The following is a 26,265-nucleotide window of genomic DNA, read 5'->3' on the forward strand; positions in this document are numbered from 1 at the left end:
TAAATATTGAAGGTAATTTTTATTCAGAGCTATAAGATATACACAATCCATTATATAAGATAAGTTAATTTATTAATCTAGTGCTATACCATTTCTGGATTTGATTGTATAGAAATTTTTTCTGTCAACATTTCAAATCATGCTACACGATTGAATCTAGAAACAGTATAGCACTAGTTTTTGTTGTTAGTCTGTTAATGTTTATACAAGCTATGGTAGAGTTATTTTGTAAGAATTGGAATCTAGAAATTCAAGTATTTAGAATCTTAAGAATGGGATCTCATTTCTTCAGAAGGATATATCCACACCAGCACCCTAATCACCAAAATGGTACCATTTAATGATTTGCGAACCTACTTAAATTACTAAGAGGAGGAGTACATATGGTATAAATCATGGTTTAACATAAGTTCACAATAAACAAATTCTATGAAATTGGGATCTTTAAGATTTCTTGAATTAGAAGCAAAACAAGAAACCCATAGAAGTTGAAGGAATTTCATGAAAGGCCTTATATCGGCAACTTGGAATTGATACCACATTTTACATGAGCTTAATATTATAGGTGTTGGAGTTTTTGAAGCATGAAATACCAAGTGTGCATAAAGGATGGTCATACCAAAAAATCTATATGTAAAAATGATAAGAAGATTGAGCTTCATGAACTTCTTGATCAAAAGCTCTTGTTTTGCAGATCCATTTCAGTTAATTTTCTTTTCCTGCAAATGAAATTGAATAAAGGGTGAGATTTTAGCGATGCAGAGAAATAATGATTTCTTTCTATACCTAAAAATGCTTTGTTTTGAAGATTCATGTTAGAAAGCCTATCAATTCTTTCATGTTTTTGCAGCTTTCCTCACTGAGTATTTTGTCAAACTGTTTTCTTATGTGTACCAAAAAACTTTTTTTTTTTTTAATTGCAATATTGTCTTGCTTGTCTAGATGCTTTTGTTTTATAGTTTAGAAACTGATAATGTAGCAGTGACAGAGAATAATCTTTCCTTTATTATCATGTATTTCTAGAACCAGTAGTAGTTTGCCACTAAACACTTAAAATGATACAATATCTGACCTCAACCAGTAGAGTAGACTCTAGTAGACAATACTATGCGTGTGCCTATAATAGACCATAGTTATGCAGCATGCTTTGGAACAGTCCTTAATACCTATGTAAAGCACAACTTTTGCAGGTCTGTCCATTTATGCCTTGTACCTTCTGAATTGCAGCGGACACACCTGTCCGCATCTCAGATTCTTTTTCCTTTTTCTTTTTCTGAGAATAATCTTTCTATACCTAAAAATGCTTTGTTTTGAAGATTCATGTTAGAAAGCCTATCAATTCTTTCACGTTTTTGCAGCTTTCCTCACTGAGTATTTTGTCAAACTGTTTTCTTATGTGTACCAAAAAACTTTTTTTTTTTTTAATTGCAATATTGTCTTGCTTGTCTAGATACTTTTGTTTTATAGTTTAGAAAATGATAATGTAGCAGTGACAGAGAATAATCTTTCCTTTATTATCATGTATTTCTAGAACCAGTAGTAGTTTGCCACTAAACACTTAAAATGATACAATATCTGACCTCAACCAGTAGAGTAGACTCTAGTAGACAATACTATGCGTGTGCCTATAATAGACCATAGTTATGCAGCATGCTTTGGAACAGTCCTCAATACCTATGTAAAGCACAACTTTTGCAGGTCTGTCCATTTATGCCTTGTACCTTCTGAATTGCAGCGGACACACCTGTCCGCATCTCAGATTCTTTTTCCTTTTTCTTTTTCTGAAAATACTTTCTTCATTAGCTTGTTGGTCTGAACATAACATTTCACCTGCTTCCTTGAAACTCTGCAATATAAACTGTCTGCTTGCATATAGTTCCATCAATTACTTCCATGAACCAAGCACAGGCCTACACACCAAATGAAGCAAAATTTGACCAATATAAGATATTATACGCCAGACTCATAGCAACAGTTTGTAGTAAAAAATGAACATACATCAATAAACAAAGTCTGAGAACAAACTTCAAACATTTATATTGTTGTCACATCCATGATATAGCAGACAACTATGCCAATGCCCAAAACCTTTTCTCAGATTCAGAAATTCAGAGTGAAGATTGATGTGACAATGATTAGCACACACCTATGTTACCCAGTTTGCTGGAAATGCCTCCTGGATCAGGAGTTTGAATTGGTACCTGGTTCCGTACAGTTCGTTTTCTGGTCCAGGCAGGGTTTGAAATTCAGCCACCTACTTCAAACCAACCCATTTGCCAGTTGTACCCGGGCGAAGTAGTTACTAACCGGTCGAACTGATAGCGAAATTAGTCATTTTTCCAGCTTAGCAGCAGGACTTATACAAATATAACATTCAAGTGTAAGTTTAAGTTATATTTGTATAAATGCTGTCAATATGTTTGAGATAGGTTTTAGGCTCATAGGAGTTAAAATGCAGATTCTACATTTTGGGGGTTTTCAAACATTTCCGGATTTAGCCAAATTTCCAGATTTAGCATGCCTTCAACAGTGTTATCTCTCACAACCTGTCCTGGCTTTTTGAGGTCAAATTGAAGCTGGAAAAAGGATTCTCTAATGGTTCTAACTCATTTCCTCACAAATCACTTTTTTTCAATTCTATATTCCTGACCGACTTAGTTCAACCACTTGCTACACACAAGACAGGCATTACTTTCTAGCAAGCCAAAACTGCTCAAACTCACTGTCAGACTCTGAGATTTGAAAATTGCTACCACCTAAGACCACCAAAGACCACCAACGAGGCCAAAACTACCTAAGACCACCTAAGACTACTTCAAACATGTTGCCAAGAGAAAAATCTTTGAAAGGGAAGTGAAGATTAAGAAGAAGTAGAAGAACAAGAAGTATATCAATTAATTTTTGAATCCATTGGTTTAACTTCAAGCAATGATACTTGAATTTTATGTTTGATTTAAGTTTAATTTTGATGATTCATGATACCATGATTACAAGTGTATGGTGTTTTCATGATAATGTGTGAAATTCTAATCTTAACTCATGCTTCTAGGCTCCATAAATATTTGTGAGTATATATATGTACACAGTTTCCTTGTCTACAAGATGTATAGACAAGGACGCTTCTGTAACTCATGCTTCCTTAATTGTAATGTTTTGAATCCTATATATATTTTGAAATTCTATTATTATTTTTACATGCTTTTGTACTAAAAAACCCAAACCCCTTTTCAAAACTTTGCAATACTGGCAAACCGGTCTTTCGTATCCGCACTTGAACCGGTAACTTAGGCACATACTAATCCTGAGGACTTAACATGCCCAGACTAACTACACAGCAATTAGAGAGATTATCTAAACATCATGGATTGATCAAAATGATGTTTTCTCATAAAATCAACCCAAACCCCTTTTCAAAACTTTGCAATACTGGCAAACCGGTCTTTTGTATCTGCACTTGAACCGGTAACTTAGGCACATACTAATCCTGAGGACTTAACATGCCCAGACTAATTACACAGCAATTAGAGAGATTATCTAAACATCATGGATTGATCAAAATGATGTTTTCTCATAAAATCCAAGTAAGGGTTCATTTGCAGCACTTTATCTGCTCAGAATATCAACTCATGTCTGCTTCTTATGATTTATAGTATCCACAGGAAAGAGCCCTTGCACCCAATAGAAAGACCAAGCAGCTTAAGGAAGTTCAAATACCTCCAAATGGCTTAAAAAGTTCACATAATATGATTTAGAGCTCCATGCATGTGTCCTCTGTGCTCTGTGATTCTTCATAAGCATCTTTTTGTCTTAACCACTGCCACATCGGTCTGTACCAGTATTTGTACCAGCTTCAGCAACAATCTTGAAGTGTCATGACTCACAATTTCTTGTCACTTTCCAGAATTTCCCGACTAAGAGCTTGAAATTGGAATAGAAGCTAAAATTGGAAAAAGACAAACCCATGCAATTCTGAGAAGGGTTCATTGGAATGTATTAACCTTCAAATATGCAATTCTGAGAAGGGTTCATTGGAATGTATTAACCTTCAAATCCCATGATAGCTCCAGTATCAAGCAGCCGATTCAAAGACTCAGTTTGGTGTCCAGGAATACCAAGCTTCAGGCCAGAATATGGTCGTGCGAGAACAGGAAATATCATGCCAACAAGAAGATGAAATGGCTAACTTTCTTTTTGTTCACCCAGAACTTTCTTTCAAATACATGGTGTCAAATCTGCTTCATTCCTTAATTAAATCAATGTATGATATAATATTCCAAGCTAAAAGTTGACTGTGCCGCAATATTACATCAATTACTTTAGATATAAAAGCCATGATTTCCTCCTCAGCAGTGATTCATTCACAATTTGTCTCTATTCAGTTTGTCTTATGCTAGCTCCTCCCTGACTTTTTTATAATCTGGTTTCTTTGTTTTATCATGTGGAAAATGCTAATTCACCGTTAAAAAACAACTTGAAACTTTATTTCCTTTAATTAAGCAGAAAACTGAACAATTACCTCTGGATAAAACATTACTCTGAACTGTAAAAGTATCTGTTATTTGTCATCAAAGAGGACTTTACAAATTTCATTGAACTCTAGCCATTAAATCTAATGGAAATCCTGAACGACTCCACCAAACACCAGGTAGGGATGACTCTTTCAACCCCGGAACCAATCTTTCCAAGAGGTTTTTCATCCTCCAGAGCCAAACTGGATCAAATTCAAATTCCAGAACCACAAGAGTTACAAACTAAAAGAAGAATAAACTCAGCATTTCTCTAATGAGCCTCTCACTGCTCTTATATAATCATTCTGGGAAACTATTCTAATCCACCCTTTCAGCTTCCTTGTCTATTTATATTCCTTTTCTTTTAACTTTTAACTTGGAAAATAATAGAGCAGCCTATTGACATAAAAGTGGTCGCATAAAGGTTAGAATTTAATATGACTCTTGTTAAATAACTGAAAATTTAAAACATAATTTTAATTATTTAATTTCTTTCTAGGCCAGATAAATAATTTTAATTATTTACTATTTAGTTATTAAAACATATGGAGGATCTTTGAAGCAGACAATTATATGTAATATAACTTGACGTTACATTAACTCATATTGTTGTTCCTCATAATTTATGGTACGGATATAAGGCAAAGTGTGCGTGCTTAATGTTATGTGCTCTGATCATATCAAATTGTAAATCAAATAATTTTAGCATTTCTAGTGACCTTTTAGCAAGAATTATAGAATTATATTTATTTATGGTGCACTAGATCTTTTGGTCTTTAACTAATTAGATTTTGTTTCCTGATTATAAACCATCAGGTTGTTTTGGGATATGCTGCTCTTCCACTATCTACCCATGTGCAGTATGTTCTTCACCTTAATCATTTTGGTAATTGGATTGCTTTTGTTACAGAAAAGGTAGAATCATGAGTTAATAATTGATGCCACCTTTAATATTTCAGACTGTGTGATTAATATTCCTCATCTGAATTCAAATGTTGCTTTTAGTGATATTAGCTTTATCTACAACAATTTATTATTAAAATTTTATGGGTTACAAATCAGTCTGCATTTATTTTGTATCTTTGTTTAATACATTTTTCAGTAGTTAACCTGATATCTAGGTTCAATTTTAATGAAGTGTATTTTGGCGACTTGGTCCAACAATGTTAATATTCATTGCGATTTCTCTCTACTATTATCAAGAGTTTTGTTATAACTTTGCATCGTGTATTTAGGGGATGATAGAAAGATGTATATTGAGGTTATGGAATAGCTAACATTTGGCCTGCATAATCATAGATATATTGGATCAAATGGTCAACAAATTAATTGTTCAACTTTTTTGCCTGTAGTTTTCTCTTTATAGTGAGATGACTTGTACCAACTTGTTATACTCTATGATTTTGGCTCTGTCATAAGCCATGCTATATCCAATTAAATTACCAGGGAAGAATTGGACACTGGAATATATTCCTTTGTTGTGCAACTTGTCCAGACATTGAAGCCAAATAATTTTGAACCAGATGATTATAACATACCTGATTCACCAATCAAATCTCAGATTGTTTCCCCACAAGCAGGTCCTTTATTTGTACTTAAAGCATAACTAGGGCATTGGGAAGCAGTACAACCAGCTGAAAGTGTATTCATCCCTAAAGAACCTTGGTCACAGACCCTTGGTCTTCTGATTGGATTCTTTTTTTTTCTTCGTTTAAACAGTTTTTCTAGTTTTGCAAATGTATACTATTGCGTGGATACTTTGCAATGGACAGTTTGTGCAAATCTAGTTGCAGAATATTTAGACCGGGCACAGTGTATGAGACAGAGTCTCTCCTACCTTAAAGGGAAGGTTCCCCCTTGCCACCTACCTTGGATCAACTCAAGGTAAGCAAGAAGTTGAGAGATTTGTAAGGGGTGTTACCCATATTCTTTCCTCTTAACTTTTAAGAAAGAATCCACTTACTTGCGGAGCGAGTGATGGGCAAGATTAAATCTCTCACTACACTTCTATTTAATAGTTGGAAACGGTGATATCGATAAACAAACACCAACTCAAACGCTGATTGAAAGCGTACTTGTTTGGCTCTAAGTCCTGTTTTAATCTATTCTATAAGAATAACCTCTACCATTGGGGTGCAAAGGCTTCGAGAAGTAGATGATTTCTATTCTATAACTTATTTTTAGTTTTAATCTATTCTATAAGAAAAACCTTTACCATTGGAACCCAAAGACTTCCAGAAGTAGAGAATATCTAACTGTTTTTCATGAATTTGAGATGGTAATACAAACTATAGTCAAAGCTTCTAGTCTATGCATCACCACAATTGCTCCCAGTTAAAGCTTCGGCTTCGATTGTTTCTTAACTCACTATGCTATATTATTTAAACATACAATAAAATATGATTCGAAGACAATTCACACAAATTACAGTCAAAACTTTCAATTTTTGCTATCAAAGTTGCTTCTTGTCAAAGCTTCGAATCCAGTTGCTTCTTTTTGTTCACTTTTCTTCCAAATTTGTAGTACACAATCAAAGTTTTTTTTGCACAAGTTTGGCAGAGCTTTCCTGCACACAATAAAAAATGATTTATACAACGAGGGGCACTCTTTTATATAGGAAAAAGAAGTGAGAGAAAGGAGGAAAAAGTGGGAGCAACTAGGCGAGAATTATTATTGGATTACATGTCATAAGGACATGCAATCAAATTATATGCAATTGCATCACATGCAACTGATCTTCTACAACTACAGAGATGAAGAAAAAGTTGGAATTGCAAAATCAATCTTGTAGATTGTCAGCAGAAGCCTTTGCACTTGGTGACGAAAACGTGGATGATTGCTGGATTGGAAATCCGTGTATTCCACAATACTGCACTTTCTTTGATGAATTGCCATTTATTATTTGAAAACTCAATGTAATCAAGCTTTTCCTCATTCCATTGCTGTGAATTCTTCTTTGTCAGATTCGTACATTCTGGAGTTTCTGACACTTTGAAAATCCTTCTCAATGATGTCTGGATGTAAACTTGAAACAACTTTCCATCAACATCTTCAAATGATTCTTTCTTTTTTGGTTTTTTTTACAAATCAAAGTGCTTTCACGCATTCCCACACGATCTTAGGTTCTAGGCCAGCCATTGGGAAAGTGGAGACCAAATGAAATATTGCTTCCTTGGATTTGAAGCACATCTTCTTGATGGGATGTCTCTATTCTTTGTGGAAATTCTGACATATCTTGAAGATTGTTTCGCAACATGAAGATGAAAACATCTTCCAATGAGATCGGATCCTTGAAAACTTTAGGATTTGAGTTATAGTGAGGATCCATGAGAGATGGGTGTTCGGAGCATGGGTTAGATACTTTTTGAACATTTTTGAAAGCTGAGAATGAATGAAATAGCTTATATTTTGGGCAAAAATGAGCAAAATCGGTTTTGGGATGGTGGATTGCATGTAGTAAACATGCATCATGTTACTTGAGATAAATATTTAATTGGATTCAGAGGATGTAATTGCATGTGTTGAAGATGGAATTTGGAAAATGTATGAAGTGTGGATTGGCATGGAAGATGAAAGCATACATATGCACTTGCATTCTTGCATCGAAATCCTCAACTTTCTTAAAAAACAAACTAAAAACAAGCAATAAACAACAAAGAAAAACTAAAAACAAAGCAAAAACTTACCTCTTGCTTTTTGTCAAATTCTAGGATCGCTGCAAATGTACTAACAATTGCCATTGTATAGATTGTGTTCCAAATGCAAATGAAGGCTTATAAATATGAGGGCAGACATGTCTCATGAAGAGACGTGTCTCTATGGTTAAACATCACTAGAGAATATATTAATATAACCATAAATGCAACTCATCTTAAGCATATATGTAATATTAATATGTTAACCATATATGTAATATATTATTATTATATAATAATATATAATATATATTATATATAATGTATAATATATATTATATATATAAGATATTTATCTTAAAGATGATTTACCATCAACAAGGTATCTCATGTTAAAATCAATTTGACAGAAGATACAACCTTAATACTCCCTTTTAGCTAGGGAGGATTTATAGAACACATTATGCTCTCAAGAATATGAAGAGATATAATCTCAGTGTGATATTCAATTCATTATGAGGCTAAATTTCTTCCCTTTCATAACACACAATTGAAGCAATTTCCATAACTTTAAAACACCACCTTAAGTGTGATCTATAGTAGTAATTATGTCACGATGTCCGACGAGATCCAACCCAAAGAACCATAACAAGTTGGTTATCATGGTATCCGACAAAATCTGTCCCAAAGAACCATGATCACAGGTCTATCATTTATAAGATTGCCACCTTACAATGGTTACCTTTTGTCTAATCCTTATCATGATTTCCAACACTCTGGGGCAACAATTTAATGAAGTTTGTCATGATAACAAGTCTACCATTTTAAGATCGTCATCTTATAATGGTTACCATCGGTTTATATATGTTAATGAAAGATCGTCACTTTTCATTACATATCATATGTGAAATAGTAATCACCATGAAACCAGTCAAAGGGTGGTACAAAGGTTTTCACCCTAATTTCCTCTCACAGAGAAGAATGCATGATCATTATAAATTAGGTCCTGTAGTTACTCCCTTAGAGGCTTTCTTTGCCCAAGGATGTCTGTCAGACTCTCTCTGAGACTGAATCTGATATCGATCTTCCGACTTTCTGGTAATAAGTCATTACTTCCTTCTTATGTACATAGGAGTAGGCCCATCAAAATTATACAGTTACATACATGTTTTCTAGACTCCCTTTGAGGATCAATCTTCTAAGCTCTTGCGTTGCCTTGAAGAAGTGTCAGACTCCTTCTTAATGGAAGAATACTTGTAATCTCAATCATTAATAATATTTGCTTGAGAGCCTCACTTTATCCAGTCTGATCATCAGATGACTAATGAATTCTAGATCACAACTTATTTCGAGCTACTGTCATTAGTTTGAGTCTGCACAATATTTTGACAGCATGTGTAATGTACCAGCTTTCTTATCCTGCAAGAACATCCTCAGACATAAAGAAAAGATCAAGAAAAATTACTCTTCAAGTATGTATAGAACTACAAATATGAGAGAGACTACAATGAATAGATAAATTTAATACTCAATGAATGGAAGAAGAGTACATATCACCACATGAATGGAACATCTTCCCCTTAAGGATGGTTCAAGTGGGAATAGAACATTGTTTATTATTTTCCTTGCACAATGTGAATTTCCCCCTCTTATATTTTCGAACAATTTAGCATCACATCAAATATGACTAACTTCTTTCTATTTGATATTCTAAGAGCCTGCACTAACGGGGGACACAATAGAAGAGACCAAAATCTCCTCTTAAATCTTCCATTTTTCATCTTGTTAGTAAACAGATTTGTTCTTTGAAACGAAATACACTATATGACTCAAAACGCTCAAATAGAAGAACAAAAAGATACTAAAAGTTGGATGAGTTATCATTGATTGAACTATCCTCTGAATTGAGAGGTACAACTCCATCTTATCAAGATTTACAATGAATTAAATGACTGGTTATGTCTTTTACTTATCACAACTACTTTCTAGCTTTCATATGCTCATCACCGTCAATTGGTGTATATCAATTAGATCAACTTGGAAGGAGCTCGATGAGATGTCTACTCACACATCTTACTAATTTTCTAGCGACAATATTTATATGCCATCGGTTCCGTTCTTTTAGTCGATTCGGTGCCTTCAAGCAACTTGTATGCTGAACCCGATAATGGGTGATTTGAGCATAAAATCACAATTTAGTGGCCCATTCTCAAAGACCTTTATACTTTCGTAGTCTTGTGTACAGATAATAACATCTAGTGACCTTTCTCATTCACAACATCTTTCCTTTGCAAGTGTAGCTTCAAGTGCAGTGTAAACAGATCAAAATGTACTCTCTCTCCTCCTATGCTTGAATAGGATCAAAATGTCTAAATTGCTGATACAGAGCTTCATATGAAGGATCTCTTAATGTAGATACAGGAAGTGGCTGCAAATCTAGTAATTCAGTTGGAGGTGGATATTTCTTTGGCAGAATAAGATGTCTAAATGAAATTGTCAAAACAGTCTGTGATCCTAACCATTTATATAAGACAACACACAAAGTATTGGGGTGGGAGAGGTTCATGTATTGGGATAATGAAGGCAAGGTTATGATCATCCTCCACATGATGAAGTAAAAATTCACCGTCTGCCCTTATAATCTAGAAAGGTTCAACATATCCATGAATTTTTTCATCCCATTGAAAATTTGGAGTGCTTGTTAGTTCCACCTTAATAGTAGACTGAAAAAAACAAAACTATGAAGACATTAACTTATAAGAAATGAGAAAATGCTCAAATGGAGGCCCAAAAATTTGTGCTCCATCAGGATGAGCACAAAATTGATATTGATCGTGGTTTGGATCTAGATTACGGGCCTCTAAAGGCGACTCCTTGCTAGCTGGCATTTTATCAATTTGCTTGAAAACAATCTCTCGGCTTCATTCTTGAGCACTGGTCTCTTGAGATTTCTAGTTGTCACTGCATGATTACGTTATCAATCATATTAAGGGCGTTGTTGATAAAGTAGTGGAGGCAAGACTAAATGTCAATGTATGGTAAGGTTAGTTTTAACACTTCTCATTACCGATCATTATCACTGTGACTTCTGTGTGGAAGATAATAATAATGGTGTTGCACATTTGGCCAAACATATCACAACTACTTTCTTTCTTTCATATGCTCATCACTGTCAATTGGTGTATCTCAATTAGATCAACTTGGAAGGAGCTCGATGTGATGTCTACTCACACATCTTATTGATTTTCTAGTGACACTATTTATATGCCATTGGTGCCGTTCTTTTAATCCATTCGATGCCTTCGAGCAACTTGTATGTTGAACCCAATAATGGGTGATTTAAGCATAAAAACACAATTTAGTGGCCCATTGTCAAAGACCTTTATACTTTCATAGTCTTGTGTCCTATTTTGGGGTTTTGTAATAGCCACGCATGGGAGCATAATAAGAACCTTTGAACTGTGAATCTGAAACCCGAATTCAGTTTCAAACCCCAAACTTGGACTGATCTTTGGAATGACGAATGTTCAGCGTGTAGGTGAACAACAAAGAAACATATAATGATTTAACAAAGTAAAATACTATTCATTCATCAAATGTTTTTTGTACATAACAATGTTGCATTCAATGGTGCCAAATACATAAGTGAAAGCCACAATTATAATACTCGATATGGTGCTAATGAAACGACACAACCGTGTCCGCACTAGTAACTGCCTAACTACCCGTTTTGCTGGACAACGATGAATTTATTACGAGGTAATTGGTAAATACTTGCTTGTTATTTATAGAGACTGAAAGGTCAGTTTATACAAAAGAATGAGATGATGTTTCCTTAGGAAATGATCGTAAAGAACAGAAACATTCTATTCTAGAGAAAGCAAAAAACAAAAGCAAACTAAAGCTTAAGATATTTTCAAGATAACCATTAACTAATAATAGATGACTTATCTATTATTGTAATACCCTCCCTTAATGGTTAATCTATCGAACACACCAAGTTGTCTTTTGAATTTGACAAACTTATCAGGACCAAGAGGCTTGGTGAGAATGTCTGCAGTCTGATCTGTGGAAGGAACATATTGCAGATCTATAGTCTCGTTGTCAACCAGTTGTCATATGTAATGACAATGAACATCCACATCCTTGGTTCGTTCATGGAAGATTGGATTCCGTGCTAACTTGATAACGCCTTCGTTATCAACAAACAGAGTAGTTGGTCCTGCTGGTGACATCTGCATATCCCTAAGCATCCGACGAAGCCAAACAACTTCACATCTTGCCTTAACAATCCCTCTATATTTAGCCTCTGGAGAAGAGAGAGAAATTGCCTGTTGCTTCTTGCTAGTCCATGTGACTGCACTAGATTCCAAATTGAACACATATCCAGATGTTGACTTTTTATCATCAATAGAGCTTGCCCAATCTGAATTTGTGAACCCACTGAGTGTAGGATTAGAACTCCGAGAGTACAGAAGTCCATAATCTGAAGTGCCCTTCACATAACGAAGCACATGCTTAGCTGCCATCCAATGATCAACCTTAGGAGCTATCATAAAGCGTGAAATATAGCTGATTGCGAAGCTGATATTAGGCCTAGTAGCAGAGAGGTAGATGAGGCTGCCTACTAGGTGCCTGTATGTAGTATCATCAACGGAAGGAGAATCAGAGTTTGCTGATAACTTTAGACCTTTCTCCATAGGTGTAGATGCAGGTTTGCAATCTTGCTTTCAGAATTTGTCTAACAGGGCCTGGGCATATTTGGACTGAGAGATGAATATACTAGAAGACTATTACCAAACTTCAACACTTGGGCAATAATGCATGAGCCCAAGGTCAGTCATATTAAAAGACTGGCATAAGTTCTGTTTGATTCCCTGAATCAAAGATGCTGAATTGCCAGTGTTGATCAAATCATCCACATAGATAACGAGAAGAATGATATCACTGTCAATAGTCTTGATGTACAGATTTGAGTCTAAAGAAGTCCTCTTGAAGCCTTGATCACTGAGGTACTTATCAATCTTGATGTACCATGCCCAAGGGGCCTGCTTCAAACCATAGAGAGCTTTTACCAATCTAAGAACCTGATGGTCTTTACCAGTAACCTTGAAACCAGGAGACTGTGTCATGTAGACCTCTTCATTGAGATCACCATTCAGGGAGGCACTCTTGACGTTCATCTGATGGACCTTGCAGCCAAACTGTGCTGCAATAGCTAGGATTAATCTGATGGTGCTCATCTTTGTAGTAGGAGCAAAGGTCTCCTCATAATCAATGCCCTTATGCTGAGAAAAGCCCTTCACCATTAAACGAGCTTTGTACTTATGCAAAGTACCATCTGATTTGTATTTGATTTTGTAGACCCATTTGCAGCCAATGGGTTTCTTCCCTTTTGGAAGATCAAAAAGGACCCAAGTGTTGTTCTTCAGCAGGCTTTGGTGTTCAGATGTCATGGCTTGTTCCCACTCTGGAATTCCTTTAGCCTCGGAATATGTTTGAGGTTCAAACACACCGTGAATTTTGGCCATAAGTGCAAAGTTAATAGAATTTGTAGTTTTTCTCTTTTTTCGACTAGTTCTCCCATCAACGAGCTCATCATCACGAAGATCAACAAGTGTCTTAGCCCACCACTTAGGCCAGATAGGAGAATGACCAACAATAGTACTAGGAGATGCTTGATCAGCAGGATCCTCATCAGAAGGTGGATCAAACTCAGGTGAAGCATCTACAAAGCGAGGTGATCCTACAGGAGAAGCTGGAGGATTCTGTACATGTATCATTGGAAGAATTGGAGCTGTAGGAGCTACTAGAGCCCTTCCATCAGGTGGACCTAATGGAAGCCAAACTCCCAAATCATGAATCTGCATAGGCTGGTTTGCTGGATCAGGAACAGGAGAAACGGGCATGAATGCTCCTCGTTCCGTATCAAAGACTACATCACAGCTATATATGAGACGAGATGTATCAACATCAATCAGGTGGTAGGCTTTGTGAAGATTGCTATATCCAGCAAGCATTCGTTTCTGACTCTTGGCATCCAACTTGGTGCATGAAGCATTGGGGATCCAAACAAAAGCAAGAGAGCCAAAAACCTTCAGGTGACTGATTCTGGGCTTGCGACTTGACCAAGCCTCTTTCGGAGTTTTACCTTTAACCGCCACTGTAGGTGACTGGTTCAATAGATAAACTGCAGTGTTATCTGCTTTTGCCCAAAATTGCTTCAGAACATGTCCGTGTTCGAGCATCGAACGAGCCATCTCAGTGATGGTCTTGTTCCGACGTTCAACTACACTGTTCTGTTGTGGCGTGTGGGGTGTGGTTAACTGGCGTTTGATGCCATGTGTATCCAAGAAGCTGGAGAAAACATTAGAACAAAATTCCCCCCATTGTCTGATCATTTCCCAGACTCTTTTTCAACCAAGGGTTTAAACTTTTGAAATACAGTAAATGCATCTGATTTCTATTTAAGGAAATACACCCACATTTTTCTACTGAAATCATCTACGAACAACAGAAAATACTTGTACCCAAGAACAGAAGGAGTGGCAATAGGGCCGCAGATATTGGCATGAACAAGCTGAAGTACCTGAGAAGCTCGCCAAGAATTGCCACTGGTGAAAGGTGTGCAATGTTGCTTCCCAGCCTGACATGCGTCACAAACTCCATGCTGTTGAGTCCGAATCTCTGGCAAACCAAGAAGAAGCTCATCCTGAGCAAGCTGTGAGAGATAATGCACATTTAAGTGCCCATATCGCTGATGCCAATGTGTGCTGATAGAAGATCGCCGAGCAGCCATAGCTAAGTCCTAAGAATCACCAGAATTAGTAAGTCTGAAAAGACCATGATCCTCAAGAGCTACTGTAACAATAAACTTAGTCGCCCGATTAGTGATGGTGCATTGATGTGAACTAAAGGTGACTACCAAGTGTGGAGAATGTCGCAACAACTGACTGATTGAGAGTAGATTTAGTTCCATCCTTGGAATGTAGTACACATCAAGGAATATGAGATTCCTCCCAACAGACTGAATTTGAATGTCGCCTTTACCGACAACCGTGTACTCTTCTCCGCCACTAAAAATAACAAATCTGAATAAGGTTGGGAGTCAATAAACCAGTCTTTGCGGTGAGTGAAATGTCGAGAGGCACTTGAATCAATGTACCAGGTAGACGACTTCACATGATTTGTAGGTCTTTTAGCCATAAAGGCGTAAAAGGCCGATTTCGCCTGCTCAGTGTGCTCGGTACTGTTTGGTTTGGGTTGCAAACCTGATTGCTTAGAGTGGGCAGCTAAGCGTTTTCAACATTCAACCTTCATGTGACCAAACTTGTGGCAATAGTTGCATTGAATGTTCTTCTTTTTGGTACCATCGGATGCTGGAGTAGAAGACTTTTGTTGAGATGGTTGCTGAAACTTGCCCTTATCCTTCTGAAAGAATTTCAGAGAAAAGGCTTGCTTAGTGGAGGTGGAATTGGAGTTGCTATTGAACTGTTGTTTCCATTGATCTTGCTGAAGCAGCAAGGTGCAGAGATCAGTGAACTTCAGGTCAACACTAGTAGATGTGATGTTGAGTGTCTCGATAAAATGCTCATAGGATTTTGGTAAACTCCGAAGAGTGATTACCACAATATCCTCTTCCTCCACCTTGCGACCAATGGCAAGTAGTTGATCACGGATTTCCTTAATCCGATTCAGGTGTGCCTGGAGCGTGGTGCGCTCATCCATGACAATAGAAAATAAAGTGTTTTTTAGAAAGAAGGCTCTGCGCTTTTCAAAAGTCCCATGAAGACCTTTGAGGTGTGTCCAGATTTCAGTAGTTGTCTTGCCGGATGGAATCTGAGAAAGTTGATCATTAGCTACAAATAATTTGAGAAGCATCACAGTGTCTCGATTATTCAGACCCCATGTATCTTGATCAAGACCTGGAGAAGTCAAATGCTTCGTAACATCCAGAACAAGTTGATTGGTGTTTCGATATTTAAAGATTGCAATGATGTGTTGCTTCCAGGTTCCATAATTGCAACCATTGAATTTGGAGTTATGCTCAAGCAAAATATTTTTCAGAGATGCCATGGCACATTTTTCAATGAAAAACTATGATAATCTGTAAAGACACGTTCTTCAAGGCAAAAAACGGAAGACCTAGAAGAATCAAAGAGTGACCTAGAAGAGAGCTCGTAAAATCTAGAAGGAATTTGCTATTGTTTTCAGGATACGTTGGCTCGAAAATCCAAGCACAAAAATCGAGACACCCAAAAAATGAACAACCTAGTTGAGCTCTCAAAAAACCCACCAAGAATCTACAAACAAAAAAAATTTGACCCCAAAAATTAGGGTTTCGGGCAAAACCCTAGCCGTCAGATTGGAGATCAAAAAAATGGCGGATTTGGTGAAAAAAATGTTTGATCTGTTGCCCAGAGCGTGACTATAGGTTGAGACAATGCCAAAAAGACAGAGGTGACCTTCAAAAAACAGTGGCGGATTTATGAAATTGTAGAGACGTGGTTGAGGAAATTGCAGAGCCGCTTTTTAAAAAAAGTCAGAAAAAATTGACCTCTTGATGTAGTCACGAGTTTATCCAAGTCTGGGCAGCATGGGAGTTCGAGTTTGCAAAAAAAAACTCATGGGTTGCAGGCTGCGGGCGGATCTCCTAAACTTGATACAAAAAAAAACTGTGCTTCTTCGCCAAGGAAATCCGTGATTTAAAAAAAACGGCCAAGATTTTGTAGATGTTTATAAAGCCCTAGCTCGAGATTTCTCATGCAGAAAACCTTAGGCGGGTTTTAGAGAAAATCCACTGAATTTTTTTTTGAAAAAAATTTAAACAAATAATTTCACAAAAAAATAATAAATTTTTTCAAAAAGTTTAAGTATTAGCTTTGATAACATATTACGAAGTAATTGGTAAATACTAGCTTGTTATTAACGGAGACCAAAAGGTCAATTTATATAAAAGAATGAGACGATGTTTCCTTAGGAAATGATTGTAAAGAATAGAAACATTCTATTCTAGAGAAACCAAAAAACGAAAGCAAACTAAAGCTTAAGATATTTACAAGATAACCATTAACTAATAATAAATGACTAATCTATTATTGTAATAGAATTTGCATGCCAAAACCTCAAATTTGAAGCTTTACAGTTTGGAATGAAGCTACAAGCTTTGAAGTTTGGAATCAATCCGATAGAAGCTACAACCTTAACACTTTTGATTCAAACATGACAAACTTTTAAATATCCCTTTACACGCAATTTTTGTTTTTGGAGTTTGGAGGACTTTTTGCATTTGCAATGAGAAAATTTCAAACTTATTTAAAGACAAAATGCAAAAGACATGGGCTGCATTTGAACAAATGGACAAAAACGAGCCAAAAACTGCAATAATTTAGCAAAACAAGTAAGAAATACAAACAAAGTTGGATCCTTCTACTTACTTGGAGCTCAATGAGCCAAAAATGGAGGAAAGAGAAGTTTGGATGAACAGGTTTTTTCCAAAATCGGGTTTCCCAAGTGCAAATGCATGCAACAACTAAGAGCCTTTGAAAAAATCAAACTTTCAATGCAAAACGTGGTCTTCGAGGGCAAACGCATGTGCATCAAAGACCAAGATGTTGCAAACCTCTTTCTTCAAACATTTTTGGTGCATATCGCACTTAGAATGATTGAAAGCATGGAGGTTTTTGCTTGAATATGTTAAAACGTGGTCTTCAAATTCATTTACATGAAAATGTTTTGGCAAAATGCATGTATATGGGCATTTTTGGGTTAAAAACGTGCCCTAGAAATGCATTTACATGGGGCGTTTTTGCATGTTTTGGTGCAAAAATGGACTTTAGATGCAGATACATGTACTCGAAGGCAGAAACATGGGCTCAAGATGCAAATGCATGAGCTAAAATGCATGTTTTTGGGTGTTTTTGTTGAAAAACTGTCTCTCTTAGCCCCTTTGCATGTCATGTTTTGCATGTATTTGGTGGAGAATGGCTTTGAAATGATGCCTATATGCACCCTTGAAGCAAATCTCACTCTTGGCATGCATTTACATGTTTTATTTTCTCCTCAAACTTCAACAGTTTTATCGTAAAGGGAAAATTGGGCCCTAGGAAGCCAAATGCATGAGTTGGATGCATATGTAAAGTTAGTTGAAACGCAAATCACAATCTAGAAGGGCATTTGCATGTGACGCCTTGGCTGGGAATGTCTTTTTGCATGCAAATCAGATTCTAGACATCAAATGCATGTTTTATTTTTGTGCTTTTTCATTTGTTCAAGTCAAACATGTCTCCAAGAGTAAATTTGCACTCTGGAGATGTATTTGCATATTTTGTTTGTTTGCATTTGCATGCAAGTGGAAAATTGGATATAGCATATTTGAAGAAAGACATGTTATTTAGTTGGACAATTTAAACTTTCTATTTACCACATGTCTAATTGATTATTGAGTAAATATTAGTTTAAATGGGTCAAATAAAATACTTACACTATATAGTTTACATATTGTGTAAATATTTATTTAAAAGAATCATATTACTTAGATGTTTTAAATAAAATATTAAAGTAAATCTCAACATTAAATTAGACTATGTAGTGCACTATTGTCTTTGAAGTAAAAAATTAAAAAGGAACTCAACATGAAAATATAACATAAAGTGCACTATAGTCACTTAAATCACTTAAGGGATAAATCAAAAGCGATAAAGTAACTTAAAAACATAACATAAAGTCTTTTTAAGTTATATTTTTCAATAAGTGAAACTCAACATTAGAATATAACATCCATACTTTATATATGCAATTGAGCTCGGAGAGTCCACTTTTTGAGCATGTAAATGGTCATATTTTTTGACGAATAAGTCCGATTAAGCCCTTGGATATATACCGAATCAAGGGGAAAGCCGAAAGCAAGATATTGAATGTGACAAAAAGATTAAAGCAACCTAAACAAACACTCAAAAAACGCAAATAAGGACTTTGAAGGCTTCAAAAATCAAGTATGGTCTAGCAAAATGAAAAAATGAAAAGGACTTGACGAAAGCCTTCAGAAAAAACGATTCACTATGCAAATTGGGAATGATTGCTTGATCAATGTTGGCTAGTTAAATAGTGAATTATATCAGAGAAAAGTGACACTCTATTCGAAAATTTTTGTATTGTTACCCACATAAGACAACATATACATTCAAATATTTGCAGTTTCAATCTAAACTGCTCATGAACATGACAAACAATAACATTGTGTTTATTTAGTTTAGAATAAGGTTATGCTAATGCATGTGATCTAAAGTCTGGATGTTTACATTGCTATATACCTATGTTACCACGATTTTTATGGTAGGCATAGCAGGGGACAGGGGGATGTGTTTCCAATTCCCCTATTCTACAATATATTTTGAGGCCAAGGTCAAAAGGAATCATAGAAAAGAAAGGGTTTAAGCTCAGTGAAAATTTACAATACAAAGTGGGAGGGTTGGCCATCACTAATTTTGATGGGTTGGGCAAAATCATGGCCCATGCAAGGATCCAAGAAGTAGAGGCCTACTTTACCCTTTAGCCCCATGTAGTATGCCATTACATTTGGCATGCTGCATAGAGAAGGGTTCACTCATATTTAGTGGCACTGTGGCTTTATCACCCAAGACCATCAAAGCATAAATACATGTGATTTGTTCAAGAAAAACCCATTGAGAGGCTTGATAAAAAACACTTGTAAAGAAACTTAAAAGTATTATGAAGGCTAAGGCAAAAAGGAACGCTTTAAGTTTATGTGGTTGAATTCCAAAGACTATTCGTCATGGTTACCAAATTATTCTGGGAAAAGCTCACAGATAGAGTAATTACATGTAGTCTAGTTAGTGCCTTGACCCTTACTGCACCCTAAAAAACATCTAAAGGTTATTTAACTTGACTCGTCTAAAGAAAAGGAAGAAGATCACTACAATAATATGTCATGAAGAGATAAGCAAGAGAGCATTCCTTTCTAATGATAATAAAGAACATTGAAGGAAAGGGGTGTGATTTGATTGCAAGAAAAGATGTGAGCACAAAACCACTTGTAACCAAGTGAAAGAGGTGTGTTCTAAATGTAAATATATATGGGAACTAGGGATCTTCACAATGGAAAGAGCCTTAAAAGGTAAATTTTGTTGTACTAGTCAATGAGCACCACACATTGGGTGTGATCAAGATAATTGTGAGATGAATTCTTGTGGGTCTAATTTTGTATTAAGTATTATTAATTGATGGAAATGCAACCATGCTTGAATAGCTTATTGGGATGCCTAATTGTGTAGCAAAGTGGAGGAACAATTAACATTAGAAGCAAGCGCTTTACTTTTTAGAAATGATGAGAGCCTTGAAAGGAAAAGGAAAATGTAACCATTTACATTGGTGGTCAATCCAATGCTTACCCTTGAATTAACTAGATATTTTCATTTTGGTCAACATACTTGGTGCAGGATGGAGAATTCCTAATTTATTTCATTCCACTCAATGTTCTAAGCACATAACTTTAACTTGAGGGAGCCAAGAGAAACATCATGTGGTGAGGACGACAGCTGTAAATTTTATGCTACTACAGTAATATTTCATTTAATGTGTCAAACAATTCATAATTGGATGTGTCAGTAAATGCATTAATGATTGCCACTGCAAGGTTTTAGGTTCTGACTTTTTTACTTTGGTGATCCTTTGTTCAAGTCTATGGATAGCATTAAAAATTAGAGGAGAAAATGTTCGAAAAGGGTTTATGACATTTATCATATTGGTCGACAAATGGAAGAAACTATGGCTCCAAGTAGCATAATTGTGATCCTAAGAAAAAAGAGGAAAATAATGTGGATAAGGGATCATAGCATTTTGTTCTATGGGTGGATAGATGGCAAGAACATGACATTGACAATTGAAAATTAAAATATTTTCTTCAATGTGTTGGGGGTGGGAAGGGGGGAGTGATCTAGGAGGTTGGGATGTAGTTGAAAATGTCACAAATGACACCATTGCATGTGTAGCAACATAGATATTGTTTGAGGAGGGGTGCTTCAATTTTTTTGGAGCCCTTGTGTTGCTTATTGACTGAGTAAAAGGATGGGATGTATCAAAAGCATAGTTTAGGGTAATTGCAACCTTACCAACTTTATCTCTGAATTAACTTCGGTCTTTGTTTTGTTGAGGGAGCACACGAAAGGTTAGGAGCTAGCGTGATTGGTGGTGACATGATTTGTTATCAAATTTATCCTTTTGCAAAACATTATGGGAGTAATATTGTCATTCAAGCCAAAGTTTGTGAGCATTTCATTGTTAGACTTCGCATATAACAAAAGAATGAAAGTGTTATGGTGAATTGATGTCGTATTAATGGAGGATATGGAAGCTTCTTATATAGATTTACAAAGGCAGTGTTTCTATTATGAAACAATGAACTAAATATGAAAATTAAAACTACCTAATTAACTAAAGACTAACAAAGATGGCTATTAAATGAATATTGCAATATTCTAATACCCTCCCTTAATAGACATCAATCTAACTACTTTCTTTTGGGAACAAATTCTTCAAAACATTTTGCTGTCACTAAGATCCTCAGTGGATCTGGAAAATGATAATGACCAAGAAGCCATCCGATCTGATGTTGGGTAACAAATGTATTAGTCCCTATTAGCCGAAGAAACCATGATGAAACTGAAACCCTTTTGCAGATGAGCGCTATGCCCCTAAACAGACAACAAGGTGATTCATCAAGAACCTTCAGATGAGCACTATGACTCAAAATAGACTGCTAGAAGCGCAGGTTTTTGTGGGAAAAATCGATAAGACACTCAAGTCGAGCCAAGGTTTTTGTGGGAAAAATCGACAAAACACTCAAGCTGAAGTTTACAAAGCATCTTTTTTTCTGAAAAAGAACGGTAAAAATCAACAAATAAAATCCCATGGAAATAAACAATTTTACAAATTGCAGAAACGAGAAACAATTTGTAAGGAGAAAAAACGAAAAAAACCAAAACGTGATTTTTGAGGTGAAAAATCAATCAAAACCAGAAATAGAATTAGAACAAATAAGTTTTTTTAGGTAAAATTATAAAACCTTTTGCAACTTTTGAAGGAAAAAGTTATTAAATCCAGAATAATTTTTTTATAGATATATTTGTAAAAACCTCCCAGAATTTTTGAAGGGATAAATCTGTCAACCCATCAGATAATTTATGGAGAAAAAATTATTAAAACCTACCAGAAACCTCTGTGACAAAATGCGAGACTTCCTGTGATAAACAACATATGCAAGCAATATGCACCTCACAAAAACTACACGCAAGCAACATTCAAGATCATGCAAATGCATGTAGGCAACACACAAGAACATGCAACCCTTGAAAATCAGACTTTTACAATCGCATGATGAAAACCCTTGACTAGGCTTGCAATTTTCAGCAAAAAACTTCGAAGACGAACTGCACAATTATCATAAAATACCTCTAATGATTTTTAATTTAAAAAATCGAAGAACAAAGTTTTAGGAAAATATTCCAGATTGGAACAGAGTCTAATCGTCTTTAGAAAATTCACCAATTTTAATGAAATCCCGTCGACCTGCTATGATAGCATGTTATGGTAAATAGATATTGTATTAAATAGGGGAGATGAAAGCACCTTATATATATTTACAAAGAGAATGTTTCTATTATGAAACAATTGTGAACTAACGAAGAAAATAGAAATTACCTAATAAAGTAAAGACTAACTAAGATGACCATTAACAAAACATTACAATATTCTAATAGAAAGCCTAGAGGGCTGGAAGGATGACTATGACGAGATGCTTACCTTGAGTGCGAAAGTGACACTCATGATAAATAACAAACATATGTCAAGTTGGGTTTTTTTTAATAATATTTTTCTTTGTGTTATTGTTGTTGGGTGGAGTCATCTTTTGTCAAGATTCTTTCATTTGGTTGATGAGGATGGGTTCTCTCTATAGGGCTATTTTGGTTATTATCATTGGAACATTGTTGAATTTAATTCTTCTGCTAAGAGAGGGGGATGGGGAATGAATCAGTGGAAGATCCAAAACTCAGATCCTTAATCAATTGAAATTTCTTTGATAATCTAGTAAGGATAAAACTGGAATTGAAAAGAACACAACCACACAGAGAAACCAAAAGACATGAAGTTTGTGGAAAATTGAGAATGGGTGAAAAGCCACAGTGAGAAATGTCGCAATTAGGACCTACTGTCCTAATCCAACCTGACGTAGAGAATGTGTACAAAGCTTTAAGGGTACTAAACCTAAGGAATCACTAAATTCCTTGCTTGAGAGCACCAACTTCAGCATAATTACCAACTTCTCAAACTGAGAATAAACTCAGCATCCTCTTTGGTACCAACCTTGTGGATGTTACAATCGTCTTTTACAAATCTCTTTTCTCACTAAGACTGCTCTAATGTGCAGATGTATTACAATACATTTCTCTTAATCTTACTGACTTTCAAAAGATTAGACAGAATAAATTCACTACAGATTTCACGATATCACTCACAGATTTTACAATACTGATATTTCCATATAACTTGATACAGATCAATCAAACTAGCATATGCATACTTCTCAACTGCAGTCCCGTATCCTACACACTTTGCATTGGACCTTAATACTTGTTATCAATGATGCGCATGTGCGTGCGCGCACACACACTACTTCCATTGATCCTTTATTCTCCTTAAATACAAGATGCTAGCAATTGAGCAGTCGAAAGGTAGTTTAGAACTGCTCCAACTGCTTATACAGTTGTAACCGAATAACTTAACACTTCTGTTAACTCCTTCAAATCACTGAATGGAATACATAAAACTGTGTCTTAAGTGGTGATGACATAAACAGAAATAGAGGAGTTTGATAACAGAAAACAGGCAGCAACTGTCCGATAACTGAACCTATTATTACCGAACTTTGGAAGACTAAATTATGCAGATTGAAACTTCAAAGAATAACTCGATATGTAGTATGCTGTTCTGTCTGGAAATGTTGTTTGTCGGACTTATACCGAAATCAAGAAGAATCCAAATGCAACGTGTTGTGATCAAATGCACAGATTTGCATATTAAAATATTCAATTTACAACTGTTATCTTCAGAAACAAGGTTCTAATCAATATGCCTGAACATTAGATTTTTTGGTTTCCAGTTTTGACAGAACATTTCATGAATGCAGAAGGAAAACATGATGGTTATATTCATTAAACATAACAATACTATTTTACTGTCTGAAGATGTATTATTAGCTCAATGTGGTCATGGTTTATTTGATGATATCTGTTTGGATTTGATATCGAGGACAAGTTTTGTAATAAGCATGAGAAAAAGTAAAATAATTTGGTGCATCATTGATCAGAGAGAAGTCAATTCATCTAATGAATAAATGTTATGAGGTACTGTCGAAACTCCATATTTTTATTCTTTGATGGTTTTATGGCTGATGAGACATCACGGGCCTTACTACATCCATCAAGATAATGATATGGAGGTCTACAGTGGTGCAAAGGGGAGGCTGTTGCCCATTCAAGTTATTTAATTGTTTGATGAAAGCAAGATTAGTTGTTAGCTATTTTCAACTTTTAGTTAATTCATTTAGCTTGTAACAAAGTAACAAGAATCGGAATCGGATCGGAATCGGCAAGGCCGAATCAAATCGTGAATCGGCCATGAATCGGAATCGAATCGGCCATGAATCGGAAAATTTAAAAAACCCTTGAAATTTAGTGAGTAACTTATTTCATAAACCCTTTATCGCTGATTCGATTCACCGATTCACAAAAAATCGTTTGGCTTGAATCGAATCGCCGAATCGCGTGAATCGCATGAATCGCCGTGATTCTTGGAACTATGGCTTGTAATATACTGTGAGGGTAGTCTTACTAGAAAACCTAAGACCCATGCATGTTTTACGGATTTGTCTCAATGAAATTTACATCCCCTAGAGTAATCCATGTATTGGTGGACTAATATTCTAGACATCAAATTGGTTTCAATAAGATCTTGTTGATATAAGCTATTTAATGCAAGTTAGATTGGTATGTCTTCCAGATGTTAGAATGTTTTATTTTTGGGTTAATCTTAAAATGTGCTTAGGTGTTAAATTTGTCATTGGTTTTTTTGCAGGTTGCGTTCAGATATAACGCTGCCAATTTTGAGGGAGTTGGTACCACACTATCTTCAAGAAAATGTGAAAGTACATCCTAATTTTCTTTATATCAAACACTTTAATTTATAATAATTGTGTTTCAAAGGTTAGATTTGTCGGTTTCATTGTGATTCCTAGTCCTCTTTTGTTACAAAACTATATCTAATTACAAATTTGACACTTCTATAGGTTGGGCGATTTTAAAACCAAAGTCATGTTAAATCAAATACCTACAATAGATTTCAATTCCTTAAATTTTAATAGTTTGTTATGGAATTTCTTAATGGTCTTATCTTTTTAGCAATAATTGGCTTGATAGCTTTTTTGCTTCCTAAAATCCTTATTTGTAGGAGAGGCTGGAGTATTTGGAAGATGGGAGGCTAGTTTTTAAATTACGTCTCAGATTGTGCTCATCCTTGTATCCAATGCACGAGCGAATTCGAGACTTTTTTCTAGAATACGATCGACATATCCTTCGGACAAGCCCTCCTTGGGGTTCTGAGCTTCTTGAGGTATTGCATTGACTGAATATGTTTAACTGGTTTTAAAGCCAAACAGCTAGCTGTAATACATTTTTGTCCAAATGAGATATGACCTTTTTTGTATGTTCACTAACTTTGGTTTAGTGCTATATAGAAAAAGAAAGTAGTTGTTTTTATTGTTTATTTTTTTATAATGTGATGAAGGATTAAAACAACCAGCCTTAAGTACTTTGATTCTATGGTATGACCAATACAAATGAAACATCGTTTAAGGGCATGCAAAGAAAATATTTTGCATTTCATAATGTCAGTTCTGTTTCTGTTAATGCATTTTTTTGCCTAAAGGAAGTACGTCAATTTTGTATTACAGAGATCCTTCAAAACCTTAGGATTGGACAAGATCGTTTTTTCATTTAAACGTTTTTCTTGATTAAGTAGTTACCATTGAGTAATGGTCAATCATTTAT

General features: G+C 35.5%; 1 protein-coding gene across 2 annotated transcripts in view; it reads left to right on the forward strand.

Annotated features, from left to right (window-relative positions):
* SPK1 (guanyl-nucleotide exchange factor) overlaps positions 1-26,265 on the forward strand; it is a 190,662-nt gene that overhangs the window by 41,683 nt on the left and 122,714 nt on the right. For both annotated transcript variants that reach the window (XM_089806751.1, XM_089806752.1), the window contains 3 exons: positions 5,325-5,368; positions 25,295-25,364; positions 25,667-25,828. In XM_089806751.1, coding sequence (XP_089662877.1) covers positions 5,325-5,368; positions 25,295-25,364; positions 25,667-25,828 — 276 coding nt within the window. The remainder of the gene's footprint in view (positions 1-5,324; positions 5,369-25,294; positions 25,365-25,666; positions 25,829-26,265) is intronic.

Source organism: Cupressus sempervirens, chromosome 10 (genome assembly GCF_028749045.1).
Source record: "Cupressus sempervirens isolate cs-2001-9-10 chromosome 10, ASM2874904v1, whole genome shotgun sequence".
Lineage (NCBI taxonomy): Eukaryota > Viridiplantae > Streptophyta > Pinopsida > Cupressales > Cupressaceae > Cupressus > Cupressus sempervirens.